The sequence below is a fragment of the Acartia tonsa genome, chromosome 2, assembly GCF_053477335.1.
Source record: "Acartia tonsa isolate MP-2025a chromosome 2, ASM5347733v1, whole genome shotgun sequence".
NCBI classification, from domain to species: domain Eukaryota; kingdom Metazoa; phylum Arthropoda; class Copepoda; order Calanoida; family Acartiidae; genus Acartia; species Acartia tonsa.
The window spans coordinates 19,219,365-19,242,755 of record NC_137261.1 but is presented as its reverse complement, the minus strand read 5'-3'; the positions used below and the strand labels follow the sequence as shown (position 1 = coordinate 19,242,755).

Below are 23,391 nucleotides of genomic sequence, written 5' to 3'. Positions count from 1 at the left end.
GACATATCCTAATAATAGAAAGGCTTCGCTTTTAATAAGTTAAATGAAAGTAAAATCTATATTTAATGGGCGGTACCCTGTTGAAAATAAATTCTAAAAATAATTTTTAGAATTATGTCAATTTTCATGACATAGTGATTCGAATAGTTGTAAAACGAATTTAAAAAGAGTCTAGTTCTATTTAAACCACTTACTGCAAGAACTTATGTATCTTTTTGGATCTTTTTTACCCTTTTTATTTGCATAACAAGTTTGATAGTAGAACCCCAATAAAAATTTTACCTTTACCTAAAAGTTCTTTTTTGTTTTTTTTCTCACTAAGTTTATAGAATTGTTTCTATCTTATTACTTAAATAAGTTAATAACAGGTATTTTTCTATTCCGAATGAAGACACATTTAGAACATTATTTTATTGAAGTTACATGTTGAATTATAATTATTTCTTAATTTTAATAGTTTGTTTTATATATTCATCCCTGTAATCTGTTTATTTTAAGATTATCCTACTAGTGTTTAATATAAAACCAATTTTAATGCTAGATGAGTCATAGAAATGAATCATATTTAAAAAAAAATCAATATTAAAATCTTCAGTTTAAGTTTGGATATTAAGGAGGTGACACCAATTTATTTTTGTTAATCCTGCGTTATAGTCATATATTGCTTCATGTATCTGGGAAGAGAGAACATTTGACTAAAAATTATTCTGGTACCCTAAGATTAATGACCCTGTTATGGTTATCTGAATCGTAGGATCCAAAAATTTCTCATTAAGTTTTGATTGCTTAGTTATAAACCAGAAATGTCCAAGCTTTTCAACCAATAATTTTAAGCTAAAGAGGAATATTTTTGTATATCAATATATTTTCATTGTCTTATCCCTTACAATTCCTGTTCATGTTCGCAAAAAAAAACACGGAAAAAAAGAAATATGCGGTTATGATACATGAGAATGTGATACAATGTGCGGAAGTAAAGGATCACCTTATCAAGATAAATAAAAGATAGATTCATATCTATACAAATAATCTTATCTTTAATTAATCATTAGTGATAACAGGAAAGCTATTCGACCAAGTGATGCAATGGTAGGTAAACGGAAAATTAGATTATATAAACGTAGATTAAACCTAAATTACATTCTAATTTTGATTGTTTTTCGATTATTTTGTAATTAACAATTATTATTTAAATGAGAGTACTTCCCAAAATAGTTAACTTCCTAATCTCCCTATTTCAAAATATGAATGCCTCTCCCTATTTTCACCAGACATGCAAATGATTTTTTTTATAGTTAATCAATAAATGTTTCAACTTTTAATGATATACAACAAATATCACAGGAGTAAATGTTTTTCTGTCTGGGTATTTGATGATTTTCAGGCAGATAACGTTTTACTCAAAATGAATTCCCTTTCTCAAAAATACAACAATCAGGTCTTTACAGAAATTCATTCAGTACATAGATCAATAAAAAACTTTTAATCGATTTTTTCATTGCACTTGATCAACTACTTATGAAGCAATTGTAAAACTATGATCAGGTGCCCAAAGTCAAAATATTTGTAGCGTTCATTAGGTGAGTATAGATGGGAGACAACACCCCCATAAAATTTAGATTGGGAAGGCCTGGCTTCCCCTTTTTCACCCCTAATGGTTTCATCCATACCCCCTGGTGAATTGCTGTGCAAGCCATTGGTATGAATAAGAGAATAATGAGAAACTTGTATGAATTTACTGTCAATTTGTTACAAAATAAGAAGGGATAATACAATGATACACTTTTATGGATTATCTGTGTCTACTAGTCTAGTTACATAATGTAAAACTTGTATGAATTAACTGTGACTAGATAATGCCCAAAGTTGAAATTAAATCACACAATGAGGAGAGAGATGATATAATGAGTGAAATGTTGTTTGAACAGTATTATTTCAAGGACTGAGACTATAATTCTGATAACAATCCAATAATTAAATAAAGAAAAAATTTTGAAGTTTTGGAAGACTAAAACTAAAGTTTTGATGCTTAAATTTAAAAAAAAATGTTTTTTGATCTACTTTCAGAGTGGCTTAAAAAATGGCAGATAAATTGATGTACATCCCCAATGCTAATACACAAAATAACCCTTCTGTACACTAAAATTGGTGGTTGAAACGTTTGAACACTATACTTAATGAAGCAACCAATCAAAATTGACTAAAGTCCCCAAAGTTTTAAGCCAACGAATTAGAAAACGTTATCATAAAATTTTGGGGACCAGTGTAATAAATATCCCCTCTCTCTTTAGGTTTACTGAGTGCCGAGTTATTCAGGAAGATTATCCCTCTCGCTGTTTAGATTAAAACTCAAGTATATGATGTATCACTATCAGTCATCGCTTTGTTGTCGCACTCGACACAATTTTTATGGGTGAAATTTGTTACTACGCAGAATATTATAATAGTATATTTAGTCTACAATTATTTATGTATTTAAAAATTTTATTTTCAAATGTTACATATTACAAAAAAATAATTTCATCCTATTAATTGGCATAAAACATCCACAAAAAAAGCGAAAACAATTACCAAGCTACTACTAGTGACTATAGGATTTTTGAATTGTAACATACATAATTTCATCCTATACGCTAGTCGTTACACCCAATGACCGATCGTACCGTAAGTGAACATATCAATTGTAGAAAACTTAATTTGAATTGAAGTATGTCGGTTTGTTTAAGAAAGTGGTCATTTTTTTGTAAAGAAAAAATATATTTCTCAAAATGAAATTATAAATTATCTTATAAATTACCTGATATTAGAGCCATGCTGCAGGAAGACCTGTCCAAGCCTCTGCTGGCGGGGCTGGCATCTGCGCACATCCTCCAGGCTGGAGTTCAGCCTCTGGTGGGCCTCGATAAGGTCCTCTATGTTCCCAACTAACTGCTGATATTCAGATTCATCCAATCTAAAATAAAAATGCATTTTAATCAAACAAAACTTTTACTTTTTAGAAGTTTACATCATATTTTTGCTTTTAGTTAAGAAACATCGTAGCATTTCATATCAAGAAATGAAATTCCAATGTGGAAAAATATTTAGCTTTATATATTTTCTCAACAAAATAGCAGTATAAATTTACATTTTTTTACTGGATAATACTTCATTGTTAAATTTTTATCAAAAATGTTAGTTTTGCTCATAGGCTGTTAATAAAGATTCCTTTTTTGACATTTTGATTTTTTATATGTTTAAAACTAGTTTTATGAAATATACATACATACATACAAATACTGACGCAGTTTTATCTAGATAAATATTTAAAACATTGATTTTAATTCATAAAATATATTTGGATATATTCTGTTATAATCGCTTCAATACAGTGTTGTTTTCAATTAAATTTCAATCAAAAAATATATTTCTAGCCCCTGCAGTGTTTCTATCCTTCTATACTTCACCTAACCTAATCCTAAATAAGCATAAAAAATTTCAAAAAAGGTCGTTTATAGACCATATACTATTTGAGGCAACCGACGTGTTTAGTGGGTAGTAAAAATTGATCTTATGTGTTTTTTTTACAATTAGCAATTTATTTTATTCTCAGATATTATTTCCCTTACCCCCCAAAAATGCACTAAATCTTATCTTGCAAGATTGCAATAAATCAGTACAAAATCTTCTCAGGACATTTCAACATTAAACAACAATTTGCAAATTTTAAATTTATGCGAATTTCAATTTATGTATTTATCAAACAATGAACACAAACGATTCTATCAGATTTAGCAAAAATAATTAAGGTTTTAACAGTGGCGTATTCAGGGTATTGACAGACTGTGTATTTCTTAAGGGGATGAGAAAACGGGAAGGCATGCCTAACAAATTTCAATTTCAAAGAGAATGATGGATAGATCTGACACCCAACAGCATCCCGGCCCCCTGCCGCACACTCATGGTTTTAAAAATGAAAATTAAATTGTAAATTCATTTAAATGCATTTAATTTTGGGCCCTAGCCCTGTAAGATGCCTAACTAGAGGGAAAAGGTTAATCTAATACTATCAAAATAAACTTTAACTAGGTATTAATAAATGTTGTTATTAAAACGCATATAGAGATTTAAGTCACAGTTTTATGCTAATGTAGTCATATAAAAACATATTTTGGATTCTTTATCTTATGTCTTATGTAAGTTTTTATGCTGTTAATGCTTGACTTGTAGAGGCAAAAATGTTAATATGAACGTAGCACGCACTTGTTAAAGACATTTTAAGACATCTTTATGTGATCTAAAAATATTCTAAACTTTTCAGAAATATGATAAAAATATTTTTAGCTGGGATATTTATATCCACAGTATGGGCTGAGAAGTTCAATATCAGGTAAACAACATATTTTATTTTTCTCTTGGAAATTTTAAAACAGAGGCATTTGTCATGAAATGGAATGTTTTTTTTTCTGTCTGTCTTTTTATTCGAAAAATAAAGAAACAACTTTTATTGTCTGTAGCTATTTCGATAACTACTAAACCGATTGATTTCTTGGAAGCTTCATTTAGTTTACGAGGTGATTTTAGGCTTTTTTTCAGCCTCTCCCTACCATTCTAGGATTCTAGGGGCAGACGCGAGTTCACTTATTGCCTATCTATTTTTTTTCATTTTAGGAAAATCGAAACAAAAACTGCAAAGGAAAAAGGAGCAGGTTGATTATCTTATTTCATTCAACTTACAGCAACAGGATAAAAGAATGTGTTAATGGTAGATAATTTTTGGTAGTAATAGAACATGGACACGGACAGCAAAAAAAGAGACTGTGCTGTAAAGACTGTAGGGTGTAACTCTACACTTGACATCTTATCTTATCTTATCTAAACAATGAACTAAACGATCCTTTGGTGACTGTCGGACATACGGAATTAACAAACTTTTAGCGGAGCTGAAAAATACAAATACCTTATTTTCTTAGGAATGGACAAACCCAATTTCTTTTGGTTTGGTTACAGCAACGGTGGTACTTATGAAGTGGAAATATGTAATAATGAGGAATGCTGTAGGTTGTAAATTTTTTATGTAATTCTGTCCTGTTATCTGTCCAATTTACCCTAAGGAATAAACTTTCCAGTATAACTTCAAAACCGATTAATATCCTCTGGATTAAAACCAGTTCTCTGCAATAATGAAAAATCATGTATAGCATCGTTTTACAGACAAATTTCCACGAATATTAAAATAAAAATCATCAATTTCATACCTGATTTGATAGCCTGAGCCTTCGGCCCCTCGGAGCTTACAAAACTGGTTTTATTCTTATAATTTTTCATTTCAATATCCGCAGAAAGCTGTCTTTAATAAGATGCGATAAAAAAAAACTATTTTGTCCCGCAATCAAATCTTATCTTAGGTCAAACAGAGGCCTAAACTATTTCTTGATTAAACTTCTGAAACGTCTAAAAAACGATTGTAATTGATATGTTTTTTCTCTCAATTAAAAAGTTTGACCAAATTCTAATTTGTCTGTATATAATCTACAGTACATTTATAAAATTGATTTTTAAAGAACTACTTTATTATCCACTTACTCCACCATTTGCTCTTAATACCTATGTGTAAATAAATTCCAAAGAATAAATAAAACTTTAATTGATAAAAAATCTGAGATATTTTTTTTCTTTTTGTTCAGAAGTGGAAAGTTGAACACAGAAGACAATAACTGGGAGGAAGGACAGACAGATTGGTTTGTTGGCTATCAGGGACGTCACAATTCATACATTTATTTATATTTTGGCATGACGTCAATAATTTTCCTTTGGTGTTTGCACATATGAAACAATTAAAGGTACTACACTAAAATTGAGTTTGAAAACGATGTGTAATCCTTATATAAAAGAAACTTTTTTTCTCAAAAAAAAATTTCCCTTATATTTTCACGTGACACTTGTAATATTTAGTAGCCAAGTTAAATTAATAATCTAATATATTTCATTTTAAAAAATTTAAACAATCTGTTAATAATCCACACATAATTTTGAATGTCACTTTAACCCTCAGATAGAGGACTGCTACAAATTTAATTTAGATCTGGAAGAAATTACCTCTCTCACCTTGTATCACACAGGATCTAATGGAGGCAGGAAGGACAAATGTTTTACTTAACTTATTAATATAATCGTTTGTGTATTTCCATCCGATGCACATACAACGGACTAAGTGATTTATAGAGCAGCATGTCATAAAAGAAAAAAATGAAGAATAAGCAATAAATTAAAGAAAATCACAAAACCTTTATAAAAAAGTATTCGTGTCTTTTGAAGTATGAAAGGCAGACCCACGGACCAAGTAATTTTTATATTAGATGCTTGTTGTTAGAGAGATTCTTTCAAATATTTAAGCAGTCTTAATAACAGATTAGTCTTGGTGTAGCTTTTAAATATTTATTCATATTTTAATGATTTTGGTATTCTTTTACACTCATATTTGTGTTGTAAAACATGGTCCTTTTAAAATTCAGGAAAGCTGGAATACATAAACCTGCATCCCTGGCACAGTGCCTCAGTAATAACCTGTCCCATCAATGCAAAACTGGATCATACTACTAGTATCAGTGTCAACTGCACTTTTAATGTAAGCTTCACATAAATCACGGGATAAATTACTGTAATTTATGGTAGGTAAATTTTTGCTAAAATTCTCCCTTTAATTATATTAATCTAGGAAAAGCAAGAGGGTGATTCTGACGTTTCGGAATGGTGCAATGGATCTAAATATTTCTGCAACATGAATTTCAGACAATTTCTATTTCCAGGTATGATTCTAGATTTTAGTAATTATCATTGACAAAATGAATAAATCTTATATGAAGAATAAAACCATTATATTTTGTTTATTTGTAATACAAAGTAGAAAGATGTCTGTCTGTCCGCATGAACCGATTGGATTCTACTCTTCATGGCATATACCTATTGGTCCTGTGGTGGTTTTAAGCTATTTTCTTGGAGGTGGGAAACCCCTACCCTCCCAACAAAAACTGAAATTCCCCCCCCCCCTCCCAAAAAAATTGTTTGTAGGCAGTTACTTTACATAAATTGGCAGCACCAGAGTTTTTTGGACATAGTCCCTTTCGTGGCAACGAATTTTTTAAAAATACAAATAGTATAATACTGTCTGTCTGTCCGTCTGTCTGAAGCTTTAGATCACAGTAACCACTGAACCAATTGAGCTCTACTCTTCAGGAAGTTTATCTACTGGTCCAGTGATAGTTTAAAGCTATTTTCTTGGGTGGTTGGAAACTCCCACCTCGAAAAAAATACACCCCCCCCCCCAAATAAGGAAATATAGCAATAGAATTAAATTTAAATATCTATAGCACTTGTGTATCAAAATCATAAAATTCAAGTACAAATAACCAGGATTGAAAAGATTGCATATTTTGTTAGGAGCCCACAATGCAGGAACAGGACAAAGTGAAGGTCTGCTACGCTGTGTCAGTAAAAACCAGGTAATCTTCAGGAAGACTTATTACAAAAAGTTTTTCTTATTATAGATATCTTATTTAAATGACATCCTTTGGTATAAAAAGTAGTACGATTTTTAGTTCTCCGTTAAGATATCAATATTCACTGAACTGTTCAAGTTCTCAATTTAAGATGAGTTTCACATAGTTTTAAGAACTGTTTTAAGCTATTTTTTTTTTATAAATTCCAAGTTATGGGATAGGTCCTCCCCCGCCTTCTTCCAATATAAATTTTAGTTTTGAAACGACTAGTTTATAGGTATAAAATAAAAAAATCTTATTATTAGATATTTCTTTGTTTAGGATTTAAATATAACAGAACAACTTGATTTTGGAATTAGATTCTTTGATTTAGACATTATTTACAGGTATCATTTCCTTTATTAATCTATTCTTTTAATAATTCTTATCAGTATTAAAAAAAGAAATTAAAGTTGGAAGAGTAAAATAAATATTAGGTAGTTCCAAATGATAGTTGGTAAAGGATGGTGCTTTCCTTTAAGGTTTTCATCAATGATTTTACTATTACGAATTACAATAATTAGTTATTTATCGTATCGTATTATAGACAGTTTTCTGCGGATAGTAAAATAAAACATTCTAAGACTAAAACAAGTTTTGTTAGTCCCGAGGAACCGAAATCCTAGGCTAACAAAGCTGGTATTAACTTAATTATTAATATTCAAATATTTGTAGAAAATAACCTGTATAACGATGCTATACATGTTTTTCAGTATAGCTAAAAATCAATTCTAATCTAGCAGATATTAATCGGTTTTCAAGGGATCTTGGACAAAGTAGCTTCGGACAAAGTAGCTTCGGACAAAGTAGCTTCGGACAAAGTAGCTTCAGGACAAAGTAGCTTCCGGACAAAGTAGCTTCCGGACATTTACTTAAGAAAAGTAGTATAATGTTAATATATTTAATATTAGAAAATATATATTATTTAGTACAACTCTACCTGGGTGTAAAGGTCTAGAAACTGGACATGGAAATATGCCAGAATATGGAATCTACCAATGCTATGGACAGGTCAGTTCATTAGTCTTTTCATTTATTTCCAACTAAATAGGATGGATAGATATGTTTTGTTAAAGGATTCTTTTTTAAGAAGAGAGACTGACTGACATATTACAAAAAAATAATTTTCTAACACAAGGAGGCTTAAGTAGTCTACAATTCATAAACCTTAATTAACAATAAATAAAAGAATAAGAATTCCAATTACTTATATCTTTTAATTAATTAAATCTGATGATTTATGTAGGTGGAAACAATGTTGTTGAAGACTAAATATTGGCTGGATGAACATCCATCTGAAGTTATTGTCCTGGACTTTGGAGGAATAGAATACAGCGGAGACACTGTACCAGCTTTAGGCAACAATTTTATCAAAACGTTAAACTGTAAATAGAAAATTGGTGCTATCACCTGCCTTTTTCTTGACAATCCTTACCACCTACGTTTAATTAGAAACAGATTCATAGCCCCTATGGAGCCTATACTGCAGGGCTCTCATACACTTTTCATAACCTAACCTACAATAAGCATATAAAAAAATTCTTCTTCAAAAAATAGGTTTGTAATTCAGATGTGATAAAAGGGAAATCGTCAAAAATCAAATGTTTTCATATTTTGTAGAAAAATTAAGACACTTTAACTTGTCATAGCTGCAATAATTAGACAGCAAGAATGTTCTTTGAATTAATTGTTGTAATGTTACAGTTCAGGTGCTGATGCATATTTTCGGAGGTGAACTTAATGTTAGGTATGTACTTAGGACGCTAAAATTTGTACATGGCATGTCTCAAAGACAACCAAAGAACAGTTAAAACCCTGCAATCAACGATATTTTGTAAAGCAATTAAAGATACTAAAAAGAATAAAATCGCTGGCTTAAATAAATCATTATTCAAGTATCTCCGCTAAAATAATATACATTTTAGTTATATACTCATCATATATATATATTAACTTTTAGAAAAACCTTACAAAAAAATTAAATCAGATTCAGATAAATAAAGAACCTGTTATCAGCGTATGATTTTCAGGTTAAATTCCGCCTACAAGGAGACAGGGAAATGGCCAAGTTTGGGGGAAGCTGTCCAGCAAAATAAAAGAGTTTTTGTTTTTGTAAGAGACCATACAGTCACACCATATAAGGTATAAAATTTACTAAGGGATTAAAAACAGATAGTCGGGGTCAATGCGCTGTTTATTATACAAGTCCCCAAAATTTTACAATAACGTTTTCTTCTTCGTTGACTTAACAACTTTAAGGACTTTAACGGAATTTTGATTCGATTGGTTGATTACATTCAAACAAGTGTTCAAACGCTTCAACCACTAATTTAATCTACGGAATCCGTCAGAAAATTAAGATTCGGAATGCTCGAATAATCCGTTTTATTTTTGAACGGATTCTTGTAATCCGGTCCAAAAATTAGACGGATTGCCAACCCCAATATTAATACATATATCCTACCATAAACCTTTTCATGATTATTGAAATCACATTAAGATTATTTCATTGCAGCCAAGGATAAGGAATAAGAGATATTTAAAAGGTTTGGAAGATTTCCATTCCTACCCTTTACCCCTTGCTTGCAATCCAAAAAACAAGTTTCTTCAAATTATTATTTTACTAAATCACTGCCCCCAAATACAACATTGAAACGTTTTAAGGAAAAAGGCCATTAGCAGTTTTTTTAAAAGTAACGTTATAAGTACAATAAATATTCTTAAACAGGGAAATGCAAATTAAAAAATATATAAATAGAAAAAATTCCAAAAATTTCAGTTTATCAGAATTGCAATTTGTAGGGTAGTGCGGGGTTAATGCGGTAGGGGGTCTAATTCCGGTCACTCGACCAACTTTTTTAAAACCGTTTTTTAACGGTGTTCTAAACGTTTGCGAGAGATCTTCAGAAAAGCAAAGTTGTAGTTTATTGCCTATACTTTCATTTCTTACTTCAGCAAATTTTTGTCAGATCACTCCTTCTATGATTTTTTTGCCCTCAAAAAGTTGCAAAAAATTTGCAAAAAAAAAATTTCAAAATAGGCCATGTTCAATCTAAAATTGTGAAAAAATGGTAAGTCCTATTGACCCCCGGGTTTTTGTAAAATGAAAGATATGGCATTCATTTATCGTTTGCAATTGGAGGCGTTGTTCTAACTTGATTTTTTCATAATTTTTTTTTCGTCTCAAAAAAAGGGTCTATTCCGGTCACTTTTTTTACTTTTTTTTATTACTGTATTTATAACTGTATAATACCCTAATGTTTTATTTAGGTGATCTGGAAGCATAAACAAGCTAAATGCATGACCTAAGCTTTAATCATTGCCTTGCCTGTTGTGTGATGTACATAAATTACTAGTCATTTTACTGCTTGTATTATGTCATGTTTTGTTGCCTAAGCTTTTTAATTTGTAAAGACATTAAAAATTTTTCAGACACATTTTTATAGTAATGGGAAGAGTATATCACCCAAAGGAACGCCTTAAATATTTTCCTGAAGATGTATCAGCTGCATTGGCTCATGTAAGAAGGGGTATGTCTATTAGAAAGACTGCTAGAAGATTTAAAATTCCATATGAAACCCTTGCATCTTTTTCGTATAAGAGGGTGTTTGAGATTTTTGCGCGGTTTGGATTTTTTATGTCAAATCGGCTAGGATTAAGCTAGAAAGGTGTTTAAGGTGTCTATAGAAAGCTCTTTGCATGTCCTAACAAAAACTCCCCAGGATATGGGTTCTATCTCCAAGATTTAGAGTACATATTCAAGATTTTGCATTTTAAAAATTCCTGTTGCATAAAATGTGTTGAAATATTAGAGTTAGACCCCATATCATTTCGAGTTAATTGTCAGGCATGTAATTTTGCATCTTAAGACACCTTAACCACCCTTGTAGGTCAATCATAGCCAATTTGAGACAAGAAAAAATGTATCAAAAACTGCTGTCAAAACTGGCAGGATTTTTAAAATTAAAATTTTTTTTGGAAAAAATCACTTTTTTCAAGAAATTCCAAGACCTGCGAATCAGAAATTGCCTCTAATTTATGTATAAAGCTTAAAAAAACCTAATCATATAATAAAAAGTATGATTTTTTTAAAAAGTTTGCATGAAAAAAATCGATGTTTTTTTTTGCGATTTTACCGACTTTTTTAAAATGGGCAAAATGTGGTCAAAAAATTTTCTGATCTGCATGCGATTAGTACCGTTAGAAAGCTAATGACCTCAGCTTTCTACTCATAGTTTAAAATGTTAAAAAACAATATTTTAAGGGGGTGTTCCACCCCCCCAAAGTCAACTGACCGAAATAGCCCCACCGGTGGGGTTATTCCGGTATAGGCCAACCGCCGCCCTTTAAACCGATTTTTGACCGACTTCTAGTTGCGAGATCTTAATGGGACCAAGACAGGCTTCTTCGTTATTGCCATATCGTTCATTTGCACTCTTAAAAACCAGAAAAAGTTTTTGGGAAGTATGTTTTTTTTTTAAGTTGAAGCAAAAAATTGACCGGAATAACCCCGCACTACCCTAAATAATTACATAACAAAATTTGTAGGTTGCACATTGCTGACATTTTTAGTAGCAAAGCTATATTTTTAGGCTTATGTGTAATTACGTAGGTTGGTTTGTTGCAATACTGTTAAATATAGGATACTGTTTACCTAAAGGACTTACATTTTTAGGACTTGATTGTAGAGATGCTTCGCTTATAATAGTGTACTTTGTTGTCCTAGGAATCTGTATTCCAAAAATCAGATATAAAGGATAATTATATCATATAAAAAAAATTGTTGTCAAAAAAAAGTTAAATATCAACATGGCTTCAATGAATGTACGGAAATTCTAGCGACGATTTTAGAGTTCTCCACTTTCTAAATAGTACCTAATTGTTAAAGGCATCGGCATGCAAAGTGTAAAATCGATAGGGCAATTCTGGCATGTCTAAATTAACGAAAAGAGCTAACCGTTACGGACGTACGGACTGGCCCTAAATAAAGAAAAGCTTCCTTTAAAAAAAATATGCACATTTACAATTACAAAAGTACATCTTGAGAAAGTAGCCTGCAACTCAAATAATGTCATTCGAATATTAATAGAATATTTCTACTTGGTGTCTGTAACAATAGAGTAAATATTAGATAACTTTTAACAATGACACAGCTAATGCATTTCTGCTTAGGATTTTCTGTGTTTTAGCAGAGATCTAAAGGGATAAGACAATGGCCGATACATTGATATACAACCCCAATAATAATAAACAAAAGCTTTAGATTACAATTAGTAGTTGAAACATTTTGACACTCAAATTAATGAACCAACCAATAAAAATTCTTTAACAGTCCTCATTTTTGTTAAGCCAACGAATAAGACAACGTTATTATAAAACTAGTGATTAACAGCCCAATGTCCCCTATCTCTCTCTGGTGTTTTAGTCAATAGTTGCTTAAACAGATTAGAGATGAATAAAATCTACGCCTTTAACTAAAAAAAACAAAAACCCACCAAATATTTGGACAAAGTTGCAAAAAAATCGGTAAAATAGTCATCTATTCTAAATTATCTATCTACTAATGTGACTAAACAAGGGGAACACTGAAGTCCATTAACTTTTAACATTTCTATGTATGTAGATCATTATCTACAGGCAGGGTTAAGGCATGAATAAACAGCAAAAAAATAACTCTCTTTTACTTATATTGATAAAAATATAATCTTAGTAGAGCATCTACTCCACAACTAAGGCATGTATTGTCCGTCCGTTACTTGAATACTTTATAATAAAATGCTAACTTTCTTGTAATAAGACAAATTTTAAAAATTAAAAAAAAGCAGTCAAACTATTCAAACTTCATTAAGTGAAATCAAAACAAAAACTTTGTTAACAATCCTCGAACTTTTTGATTCCACTAAAAAAAATGTTCTTTTTTTCTGAGTAATTTTGATTGATCTACTTTTTACTTTCCTTTCTTTGTTGAATTACTCGAATAATTTGGGTAAAATTGGGGAAATTTAAATTAAGGATTGACCTATAAAATGTTTGTGGAGAATTTTAATTTAACTCAATGATTCCATCAACACCTTGTATTTATCTAAATTTAAACAATTCAAAATACAATTGTACAAAATTGAATAGAAAAAAACACTTTATATTAGGTATACAACTATAAAAATACATTTAATCTAAATTACCGTGTCTATTGAAAATCTGACTTTTAATTGCTTCTGCTGTCCTATAATATGAAGTAGGAATGTTTTTTTTTGTCTGAAGCTTAAGATCTTATTAACTAACTACTGAACCGAATCGGTTCATTATTATAGATAAGCTTTTCATATGGCCTGTGATGAATTAAGACAATTGTATTTAAGTCTTTGGGTGGTTTTAAGCTTTTTCAGATACATAAACCCTAGATACAGGAGGCGTAACTGCTACCTAGTACATATGCATAATACACCATATAAAGCTCGTCCAAATGTTATCTCATTTAAAATATGTCATCCTTGTTTAAAGTAAATATCAGACATTCGATGCAATTTTATTACATCTTATGGCCCAAAAAATATCTGTTATATTGAAATGTTTAGAATCTCCTTAATTTGTTGCGATTTATTTTAGAATCGAAAATAGATGCTTAAAATTCAAATAAGCGAAGCTACATTTTAGTATTAAAGCAAAATAAGGAACAATAACTTGATAACAACTTTTAATCCGTAATTTAAAATTATTATTTTTCAAATAATCATATAATATTTTAGGGTATTGTTGAAGAGATTAAACTAAGAAGGGGAGAAAGAAGAACAAAAATGCCCGGAGCTGCATTGATTTCATCTTCTTATCAAGCCAAGTAAGAAACAGTATTTTAATAGTCAAAGCTTTTGATCAAATAAGTTAGTATTTGTAAAGATTGAATACAACAACATTTAATAAATCACTCTTGGTTAATCAGTTGAATATAAGCCAAGGCATTTTTGTGAGCTTTATATCCACCCCTTTTTCAGTTTACCATAAGAATCTACTTTAGACTATAATGTAAAAACGAACTTTTAATAGTTAATTATCGCATCAAATTATAGACAGCTTTCAGCGGATTTTAAAATGAGAAATCATAAGAGCAAAACTAGCTGTTAATTTTATGGTTTTTAATTTAATATTTATTGAATTTATTAATACGATTCCATACTGGAAAATACATTAGAGACATTAGAATTCAACAAGAAATAACTAAGATTTGCTTTACTGAAAAACATATCAATATTATTACAGGAATATTGGCCAAGATTGCAGTTATGTATTGGATAATGTGAACAAATCCTGTTCAAGAAACGATGCTGATATGGTCAAACTCTCTCTTTTTACAGCTTATTTTAAGGTAACAAAACTTATGAAAAATCCACCCACTCCTCCTTTCCCCATCTTACTTTAATTTTTTATAGCTGCAAACTCCTAGAAGCCTTTAAAGGCACTTAAAATTTTAGAGTTTTAAAAAGAAAAATTAAACGGATTTTAATAGGAAGGATAATTTTATTCTGATGATTTCTCTAGGGAGGGTGGAGATACCTTTCCCAAAATAGATGTGAACCTCTCTTCACTGTATAGGAGAATCAGAAAGGTTTAGCGGTTATTAGTTCTATTTTCTTATGTCTTTTAAAACTAACTTCATGTCACGAAATATCTCCATTTGAATCAAAATCTGTTAGGACACTTTGTATCTTTCTAAAAAAAAAATCTGCTTTCTTTTTAACCTATCCAATAAGGGCTATAAAACATGTAATTTCTTGCTGTAAAATTAAGTGTAATGATGCGTTGCAAAGCTTGAAATTAATTTTATCCGACTAGTTAGCAAGAAAGACATTAACTTTATTTTAATTTTATATCAAGCAGGGATAGATAAATTATTGTGGGAGCGCAGCTTCTAATATATTTTAAAAAAAATGCAAATTTAATTTATAGATTATACTACCTACAAAATTATGATATTTATCAAGTTATAGAAATCAACTTGTTTTCAAAAGAAAACTCTTCTTTTGCAATTTCTATTTGATGAAATAAAGGCCAAAGGGGTAGTTTAACGAAATGCATTTGAACTTGAATTTAGTGAACTGTATATTTTTTCCTGTTTAATAGTCTATACAATTTTTATAGGGCCTATATTTGAAAGAATTTCAATTTTCTACCATGTAGTTTTAAAAATATCAGGACTTAAAAATTGTATTTTTTTTGATATATGCAAATTATATAGCTGGCTATTTTGAGTAAAACAGCATGACGACTAATTAAGTGATGTCTAATTGTTTGTTATTTATTATTTATGTTTGATGGTATACTTGTAAATTTTGCTAAAAATCATTTTTCTAAAATGCACTTAATGCAACTAACCCTTTTAAACCTTTTGAATTATGGATTAAGTTCAATGCCTTTTACATTCATGATATTGATTCAAGATTTGTATTTTAAATTGGTAAAGAATTTCTCTGATTGACCAATCCTTGTTACAGAGTGGAGTTGACTGTCTGTGGGAAATGGCGAGATATTGTAACAAACTTGTAGATGATTCTATTAGTATTTGTAACAGGTATAAACTAATATTGAGAAGCCTAGCTACTCTATAACTAATATTGAGATATTGTAACAAACTTGTAGATAATTCTATAGTATTTGTAACAGGTATAAACTAATATTAAGAAGCCTAGCTACTCTATAACTAATATTGAGATATTGTAACAAACTTGTAGATAATTCTATTAGTATTTGTAACAGGTATAAACTAATATTGAGAAGCCTAGCTACTCTATAACTAATATTGAGATATTGTAACAAACTTGTAGATGATTCTATTAGTATTTGTAACAGGTATAAACTAATATTAAGAAGCCTAGCTACTCTATAACTAATATTGAGATATTGTAACAAACTTGTAGATGATTCTATTAGTATTTGTAACAGGTATAAACTAATATTAAGAAGCCTAGCTCCTCCATAGATAACATTGAGATATTGTAACAAAAGGAAGTAAAAGACTGATACTATTAAATGAAAAGGTTTAGTTAAGGGAAATATTTTTGATATTTTCAAAATTAAAATTGATAGATTTCTTTATACTTGTTAAGACAAAACTACGCATTTTGTAGCAATGCAATGTAAGAGGATATTTTAGTTGATAATCTAATTAGGAAAGACAAATCATGGACTAAAATATTTTAGTGAGTCAAGTTTGTACCTACACATTTCAGAAAATAAATTTTTAAAAATCCTTTCTCTTATAAAACACGATCGCAGAAGCGTAGATTTCATTATATTCATCTATAGAAATAAAACATATACACACTCTGCTTGTAAGAACAGAGACTTTTTAGAAAAGAAAACGCCCATTTACATAAGTTTTGTCCGACATATTTTGAGAAAATTATATGGTGAATTAACATTAATGCGATTAAACAAGTTTTACTGCTGCCCTGTGAGACGTTATTAACTGAGAAAGGACAGACAAATACCAGATATGGCTTGCAGTTATGCACTGTGATAGGTGCATTAACTTAATAATGCAGGGATAATTACATAGAAGATAAGTCAAGCTACAATTCAATTGAAATTAAATTTAAAATGTTTTTGTGTATGAAGAAAAAGTATGTGTAAGATTGATTCATTTTAAATATCCAAAAGTAATTTGTTGTCTTAAAAACTTTGGGTACTAATTTTAAAACCTTGTTTGGTTGGTACAAACTTAATGCAATATTAACTAGCCGATAATACATATATCCTTTCAACAAAAACCTATAATGCAAAATGAATCAGCAAAAATTTGCACTAGGAACCTAAATTCTGCAATATTAATCTCTTATCTAAATAATGGATATTTTTAGTTATAGCCTATTTCTAAACATGCTAGTTTCGCAGGGATAACAAAGATGGGACATTAGATGATAAAATGAAAGACTTTAACATTACATCTTATGTATTTTACTTGTGGAAAAGTTAGGACCCTGCTAGATATACAACGAGAGATTTTATAAAAATCTAAAAAGATTATAAGCCAACGAATGAGGGAACACGTTTATCAAACTTTGGTGACCAGCATAATTTAAATTTCTATGTCCCTTCACCTCCTTCAAGTTCCCTAGGAAATACAACACAACTTTAATTTCACACAATTAATTCTAGATTTAAATAGATTAAATCTAAGACTATTAGTCTCTATTTGTACAATGTACCCGCCCAATTGTAAACACAAACTTTTATTTCTCTTTAATTTCAGCCAATTTTATTGTATTACATAATTGAACTACAAACAAAGATATTTGCATCCATAATAATAAAATATACATAGGTAATTTAGATGTATTGTGAACAATCACTTGTTTTTTTCTAAAGTAAACCATTAAAGAACAGGATTTTTCATTCGTTGGCTTAAAAACTTTTAACAAATCCTGATATTAATTAGAAACTAGAAGTGTTCCAACTTTATAAATTAATTTTAATCTACAGGAGGGGTACTTTTGTTTATCATATGGGAATGTTAATATCTCTGGTATCCATAAAATATATCTGATTATTTTTTTTTCAGTTTGTTTCCTCAAAATTCTGATAACGGCAGTGAGTTAGAATTTGCGCCAAATTTTCTGTTACTGGATTATCCTAATTACCAGGTACATGCTTTCTTTCCACATTTCTCTATAATCCTTTCAAGTATGGATTCGAAACCGATTATTATCCGCTAGACTAAAACCGATTCTCAGCCATGTAGAAAAATCATCGTAATAAAGCAAATTTTTCACGAATATTTTCTAAAAATCATAAAATTAAAACCAGTTTTGTTAACCCGGGCCTTCGGGCTCTAGGGTCTAACCAAACTGGTTTTTATACTTAAAATATTTTCTTTTTAATATCCACGGAAAGATTTAACATTTCATTTTTGTAACCCTCTTATTTACTAAGTATATTTGCGATTACTTTTATTTAATGAAATCTTCCAATTTTTAACATGTACAAAACGGCCTGCATAATTGCTTCAAGATCCATGTCAGATCTATATAGGAAATAAATGTCTATAAACGAGCTCAAGTTTTCCAAGGAATATATGATTAAAACTCATAGTGCTCCAATAATCCATGATAAACTCTCATTGCCCAGAACGATAAGACCCATTATTTTACTTTATTAAAAATAAATTCATTTTTTTCATTTCATGTTGCTATTTAACTTATATTGATGTATTTAATTTCTAATCATAAAAAAGAAAATTTAAATTTATAATATGATAAATTTAAGAAAACTATGTTTTAAAAGAATTCGATTGTGGCGACATTTTGTGTGTTCAAATATTAAACTAAAATTGTAATCATCATCATTAACCCTTTGGTGATGGTAATGTAAAGAAAAAAATATAATTTTAAAAAATCTTTTAAAAATCATTTAAATTATTAAATATTTACTTTCTTTTAGATAGTAATGCCGGGTGAGGAAAATAGATTTATTGAGAAATAGATATGCATATAGAAAACTAGCCAATAGGGAGATAATTATATCGAGCCAACTCTAGTTATACTATGTCAAAGCCTACTCCAATCAATAAATTCTAGCCTTTCGTTATTTTGTGATTTATAAAAATGGAAGTAAATTTTTTATGCAGCTAAATACTCAAAATTTGGAACCATGACGTTTATGTTTCAAAACTAAAAAAAAATAATTTTATCTTATTTCTTAGACTGATGAAGAGTTGAACATAGTTGAACTGTGCAACAAAGAAAATCACAGAAGAGCCACACTCATTGATGCATATAAAATCTCATTATAATAACATAATCATAAGATATTGTATTAATGTTTGTAAATAACTTGATCATAAAAAGAAATATAAAAAATGAATATATATGAGTTTTAATTCTTTATTCTATTGAAGATTTTTAAACATTACATTTAATAAGAATATTATTTTAATAAAATACTATTGGATCTAAAAGGTGATAATTAAGACTTTTTACTAAATTAATGAAAATATGCTATTTTTAAGTCTAATTTACATTAATATGTATGATTTTAATACAGTACCTATTGTAAAACGCAAGTATTAAGAGACATGAAAGAGGCTATACCCGAATGTTGATATGAAAAACTATAGAGAAGCTACGATAATCTAAAACTGTACTTACATGTCTGCATGATGTAGAGGTTGTAGGAATTCATTGAAAAGACTTCTGAGGTCAGAAACAAATTCCTGTTCCTTCTCCAACAAATCTCGGATCACTTGTTGTCTGTAGTCGATATTCTTCACCAATACATCCTCTAAAAGAGTAAAAAAAAAATCTTTTAATACCATAACAAGAGACTAGCGGTTACACCCCTAGAGGCCTCCAGGGACACGTAAAATGTTCTTTTCGATCAAAGTTAGTTAAGATCAGCTATTTACCAAAAATATCCGTTGGGCGTTGCTTCATATTTATTTGATTTTTGGCGATTTCTCTTGGGAGTACAATATAATATTAAGAAACCTGATTGAAAAGGCATAATATTTATAAAATTATCTCAGTTCACTGGCAGATGTAATGACAAACAAACACATACATAAACTTACAGTTGTTAAGTAACTTTGCTATTATATAATTAGAAGGTTTTTTCAAGTAAAGCTTCAAAACCGATTAATCTGTTGGATTAAAACCGGTTCTAAGCCATACTGAAAAATCATGAATCATATCGTATTACATCCAGTTTTCTACGAATATAAAAATGTACAATCATAATATTCAAACCAGTTTTGTTCGCGCAAGGGCTTCGGCTTCTCGGGGTTTAACAAAACTGTTTTTAATCTGTTTTCAATTTTTATATCCTCGGAAATACGTTGCTCCAAATAACTATTAACATATTGAAAAGAATACCTGGAATTTCTTTCTCAGTAGCATCAACTTTAGATTTATCTGATATTTCTTCCACGTAGTTTGAGGGAAACCATCCGGTTTTACCATCTAAAATAAATAATATACTTTAATTTTAATTTGGTAATTTAATAATGACTTCGATTTTATATGTTCTAGAAATAAAAATGCATTTGACAAAAGAGGACAACTTTTAATATATACATATGCTATTATATAAAGTATTTTTTTTTGTCTGAAAGCTTAAGATCTCAGAAAATGCTGGTCCTAATTAGTTTTACTTTTCTGGGATTGCTTACAAGTGTCTTGGGATGGTCTTATACTTTTTTTCCTGAACTATCTTGTCCTCCCTTAGAGGCTAGGGGCGATGCAACTAGTAATATAACACAAAAAATAAATAAAGCTTACAGACAATATGATATATGACAAAATTTGTAGACTATTGTGAAAACATCAAAATATAGGTAACTAACATTTTATACTATTTGAACTCTGACAACTCTTTCCACTTTGACTGCCACTAGAGACAACTGATTTTTGGAATGCAAATGTCTCAAATTCTTTAGACTAAATCCAAAAAATTCAATTGTAAGAAATATTATATAGTAGAGACAAAAATGCTTTCGCATAGGTCAGAAATCTCTGTTTTGAAAGTAGAAATCATAAATAAGCATATTTTGCAACTTTGTGAAAGGCAATATATCTTTTTGCAAACTGTATATATTTCATATTTGCTTTATCTTTTCGTTTTGTAATGAAAATTAAAAGAATAATAAATCCTGCATCAAATTTAAAGTTAGTTGTAAACTGAAAATGGCTACTGCAACTACTAATATTTTAAGTAAATTTTACTGTTTATATCATATCATTGAATAATAAAATAATACCTAAGCAAAATTCTTTGATCTTTGAAATAAAATTATTCTATTTCCATTTATTAGAAACTTCCATCCTTATATCACTATGTCTTAGAAATTTACAATTATAGAATAACTACGCTTCATAAGAAAGCCTGAATTCCAAGACACTATGAGACAAAAAATGTTTACTCAAAGAAAACAAAGATTATTCTTTATTATTAGGAAATATTTCAGGGTGCCTATACATATGTAAATATATACCTATATATTTTAATTACACATGCATTTGACATTTGTATTTAAAAGGCTTTTTTTAAGGGGACATTAATTCTAATTAGTAAAAAATATTTGAGTATAGTACCCCTAAAAATGTTAGGTATTTTTTTTTGTAGAAATTGAAATACAAGTTACTTTCCCTTTTTTGTTATCAAGTAAAATCTTAAGTAATCCGGTAAAAAATAAACAAGAACGACAACATCTACTTACATAAACAGCATATCATCGACAAATAAAAATTTATATGGTAAACCCAGGGATCTATAGCGACAAGACAGTAGCCGATAAATTAATGTACATCCCAAAAATTACTCCATCTGTAGATTACAATTAGTGGTTAATACATTTGGACACTCAACTTAATAAACCCACCAATTAAAATTTTATAACAGTCCCCAAAGATGAAAACGTTATTATAAAACTTTGGGGACTAGTGTAATAAACATCACAATATCCCCTCTCATCCTGCTTAAAATCACTGTTAACCTGTAGCAAGATGTATTCAATGCAAAATACTTATTATGGTGTAATTACCTTTCGAGACATTCGACTATTATAATTTAATATATATTTGAACAACTAACATACAAGTTTTAACACAAAAAAAATAGCCTAAAATTAAATAAAACATTTAGATCCAATAATTGTAGATTAGCTTTGCTTGGACAAAAATTCCTACACAAGAATATCAAATGTCAAAAAGAACGCTTAGAAAAAAAGTTCCCAGAATAGTCAGGTATAAATAAGATTAAAGTATTTTAATTAAAATTCACAAGAAATACATTAATTTTAACTTTAAAAGTTTAATGTACTAGGAAGTACTTCTTATAGTGATTCTTTACTTATTTTTTCTAAAAATAAGTTTTTAGACAATCTCTTTAGTGATTGCAATAAAAAAAAGAATTATAGATTCTACAGTATCTGAACAGTCTATATTCTAATATCCATAACACGACTGTCCACAGAGTTTTCTATAATATTTCTGTATTACAGTTTACTTTTCATTTTATCAACATCATTCTTAGCTTGTAGTTGCTATGAGATTATCCATAGAACTGCGTGCACAGTGCATCATACACTTGGGGATGCATTACGCTAACGCCCACTATAGGATATACGGTTAAGTAACATCCAACAGACAACCAACCCTATTATATGGGATAGGATGCGCAAATTATCTACAACTTACCTAACGTGCCTTCCCACCAGCCACCATCCTCTTTCTGTGTTATTGTTATAATATCTCCTTTCTTGAATTTCAACTAAAAAGTAAAATATAATTTAGCTTCTGTACGAAAATCTAAAGGAATTCAAGTAGATACTACACTACAATAGGCCTCGGAAATTGTAACTGCCTCCCCTACCAATTCGTAAAGCAACTCGACTGCAGTTGTATAATGTTGCATTCGGGAAAAACCAGGGTTGTCGAATTGGGCACTTTTTTTGATATTGGGCGGCCCAATTGCCCAAAAGGGTTTTAGGCGGGTTTAGGGCGCCCAAAAGTGGTTTTGGGCACCCTTTTTGGGCAAATGTCGTAAAAAGCATATAAAAAGGATATAAAATAGCCTAAAACCATACCTAGACTTATTATTAGAAATAAAATAGCCTAAAACCATCTCAGGACCTATAAAGGCTCCACTGGAAAGAAGAACCATATCGGTTCAGCAGTTAGCTCTAGAGGCACTTGAGGAGGGGAGAGTCAAATTTGATAATCCAAAAGTAAAAAAAAATTGGGGGGGGGGGGAAATAATTTTTTTTTTTTTTTTTTGGGGGGGGGGTGGGTTGCCTCCCCCCCATTTTTATTTTTAGTTTTAAAAAAATTTTAAAAAAGTTTTGGGGGGAGTGTAATTTTTTTCTAGGGGCGATTTCTCTTAGGAGGGT

At 29.8% G+C, this 23,391-nt stretch overlaps 2 protein-coding genes across 2 annotated transcripts in view; one reads left to right on the top strand and one right to left on the bottom strand.

The window, feature by feature from the left end:
- The window catches only part of LOC145306236 (rho guanine nucleotide exchange factor 7-like), a 71,268-nt gene that overhangs the window by 46,954 nt on the left and 923 nt on the right, over positions 1 to 23,391 (bottom strand). The window contains exons 2-5 of the mRNA XM_080148292.1: positions 22,700 to 22,772; positions 20,378 to 20,464; positions 19,655 to 19,787; positions 2,798 to 2,953 (exon numbers count right to left, since the gene is read on the bottom strand). Coding sequence (XP_080004418.1) covers positions 2,798 to 2,953; positions 19,655 to 19,787; positions 20,378 to 20,464; positions 22,700 to 22,772 — 449 coding nt within the window. The remainder of the gene's footprint in view (positions 1 to 2,797; positions 2,954 to 19,654; positions 19,788 to 20,377; positions 20,465 to 22,699; positions 22,773 to 23,391) is intronic.
- On the top strand, positions 4,294 to 19,374 carry LOC145306250 (uncharacterized). Its single transcript, XM_080148316.1, has 18 exons — positions 4,294 to 4,369; positions 4,651 to 4,688; positions 4,953 to 5,040; positions 5,667 to 5,736; positions 6,035 to 6,113; positions 6,495 to 6,607; positions 6,698 to 6,788; positions 7,420 to 7,481; positions 7,800 to 7,864; positions 8,447 to 8,528; positions 8,764 to 8,875; positions 9,222 to 9,264; positions 9,548 to 9,659; positions 14,264 to 14,352; positions 14,772 to 14,877; positions 16,004 to 16,080; positions 18,070 to 18,151; positions 19,210 to 19,374. The coding sequence occupies exons 1-18, from the start codon at positions 4,305 to 4,307 to the stop codon at positions 19,297 to 19,299; spliced, it is 1,464 nt and encodes a 487-aa protein (XP_080004442.1). The 5' UTR covers positions 4,294 to 4,304; the 3' UTR covers positions 19,300 to 19,374.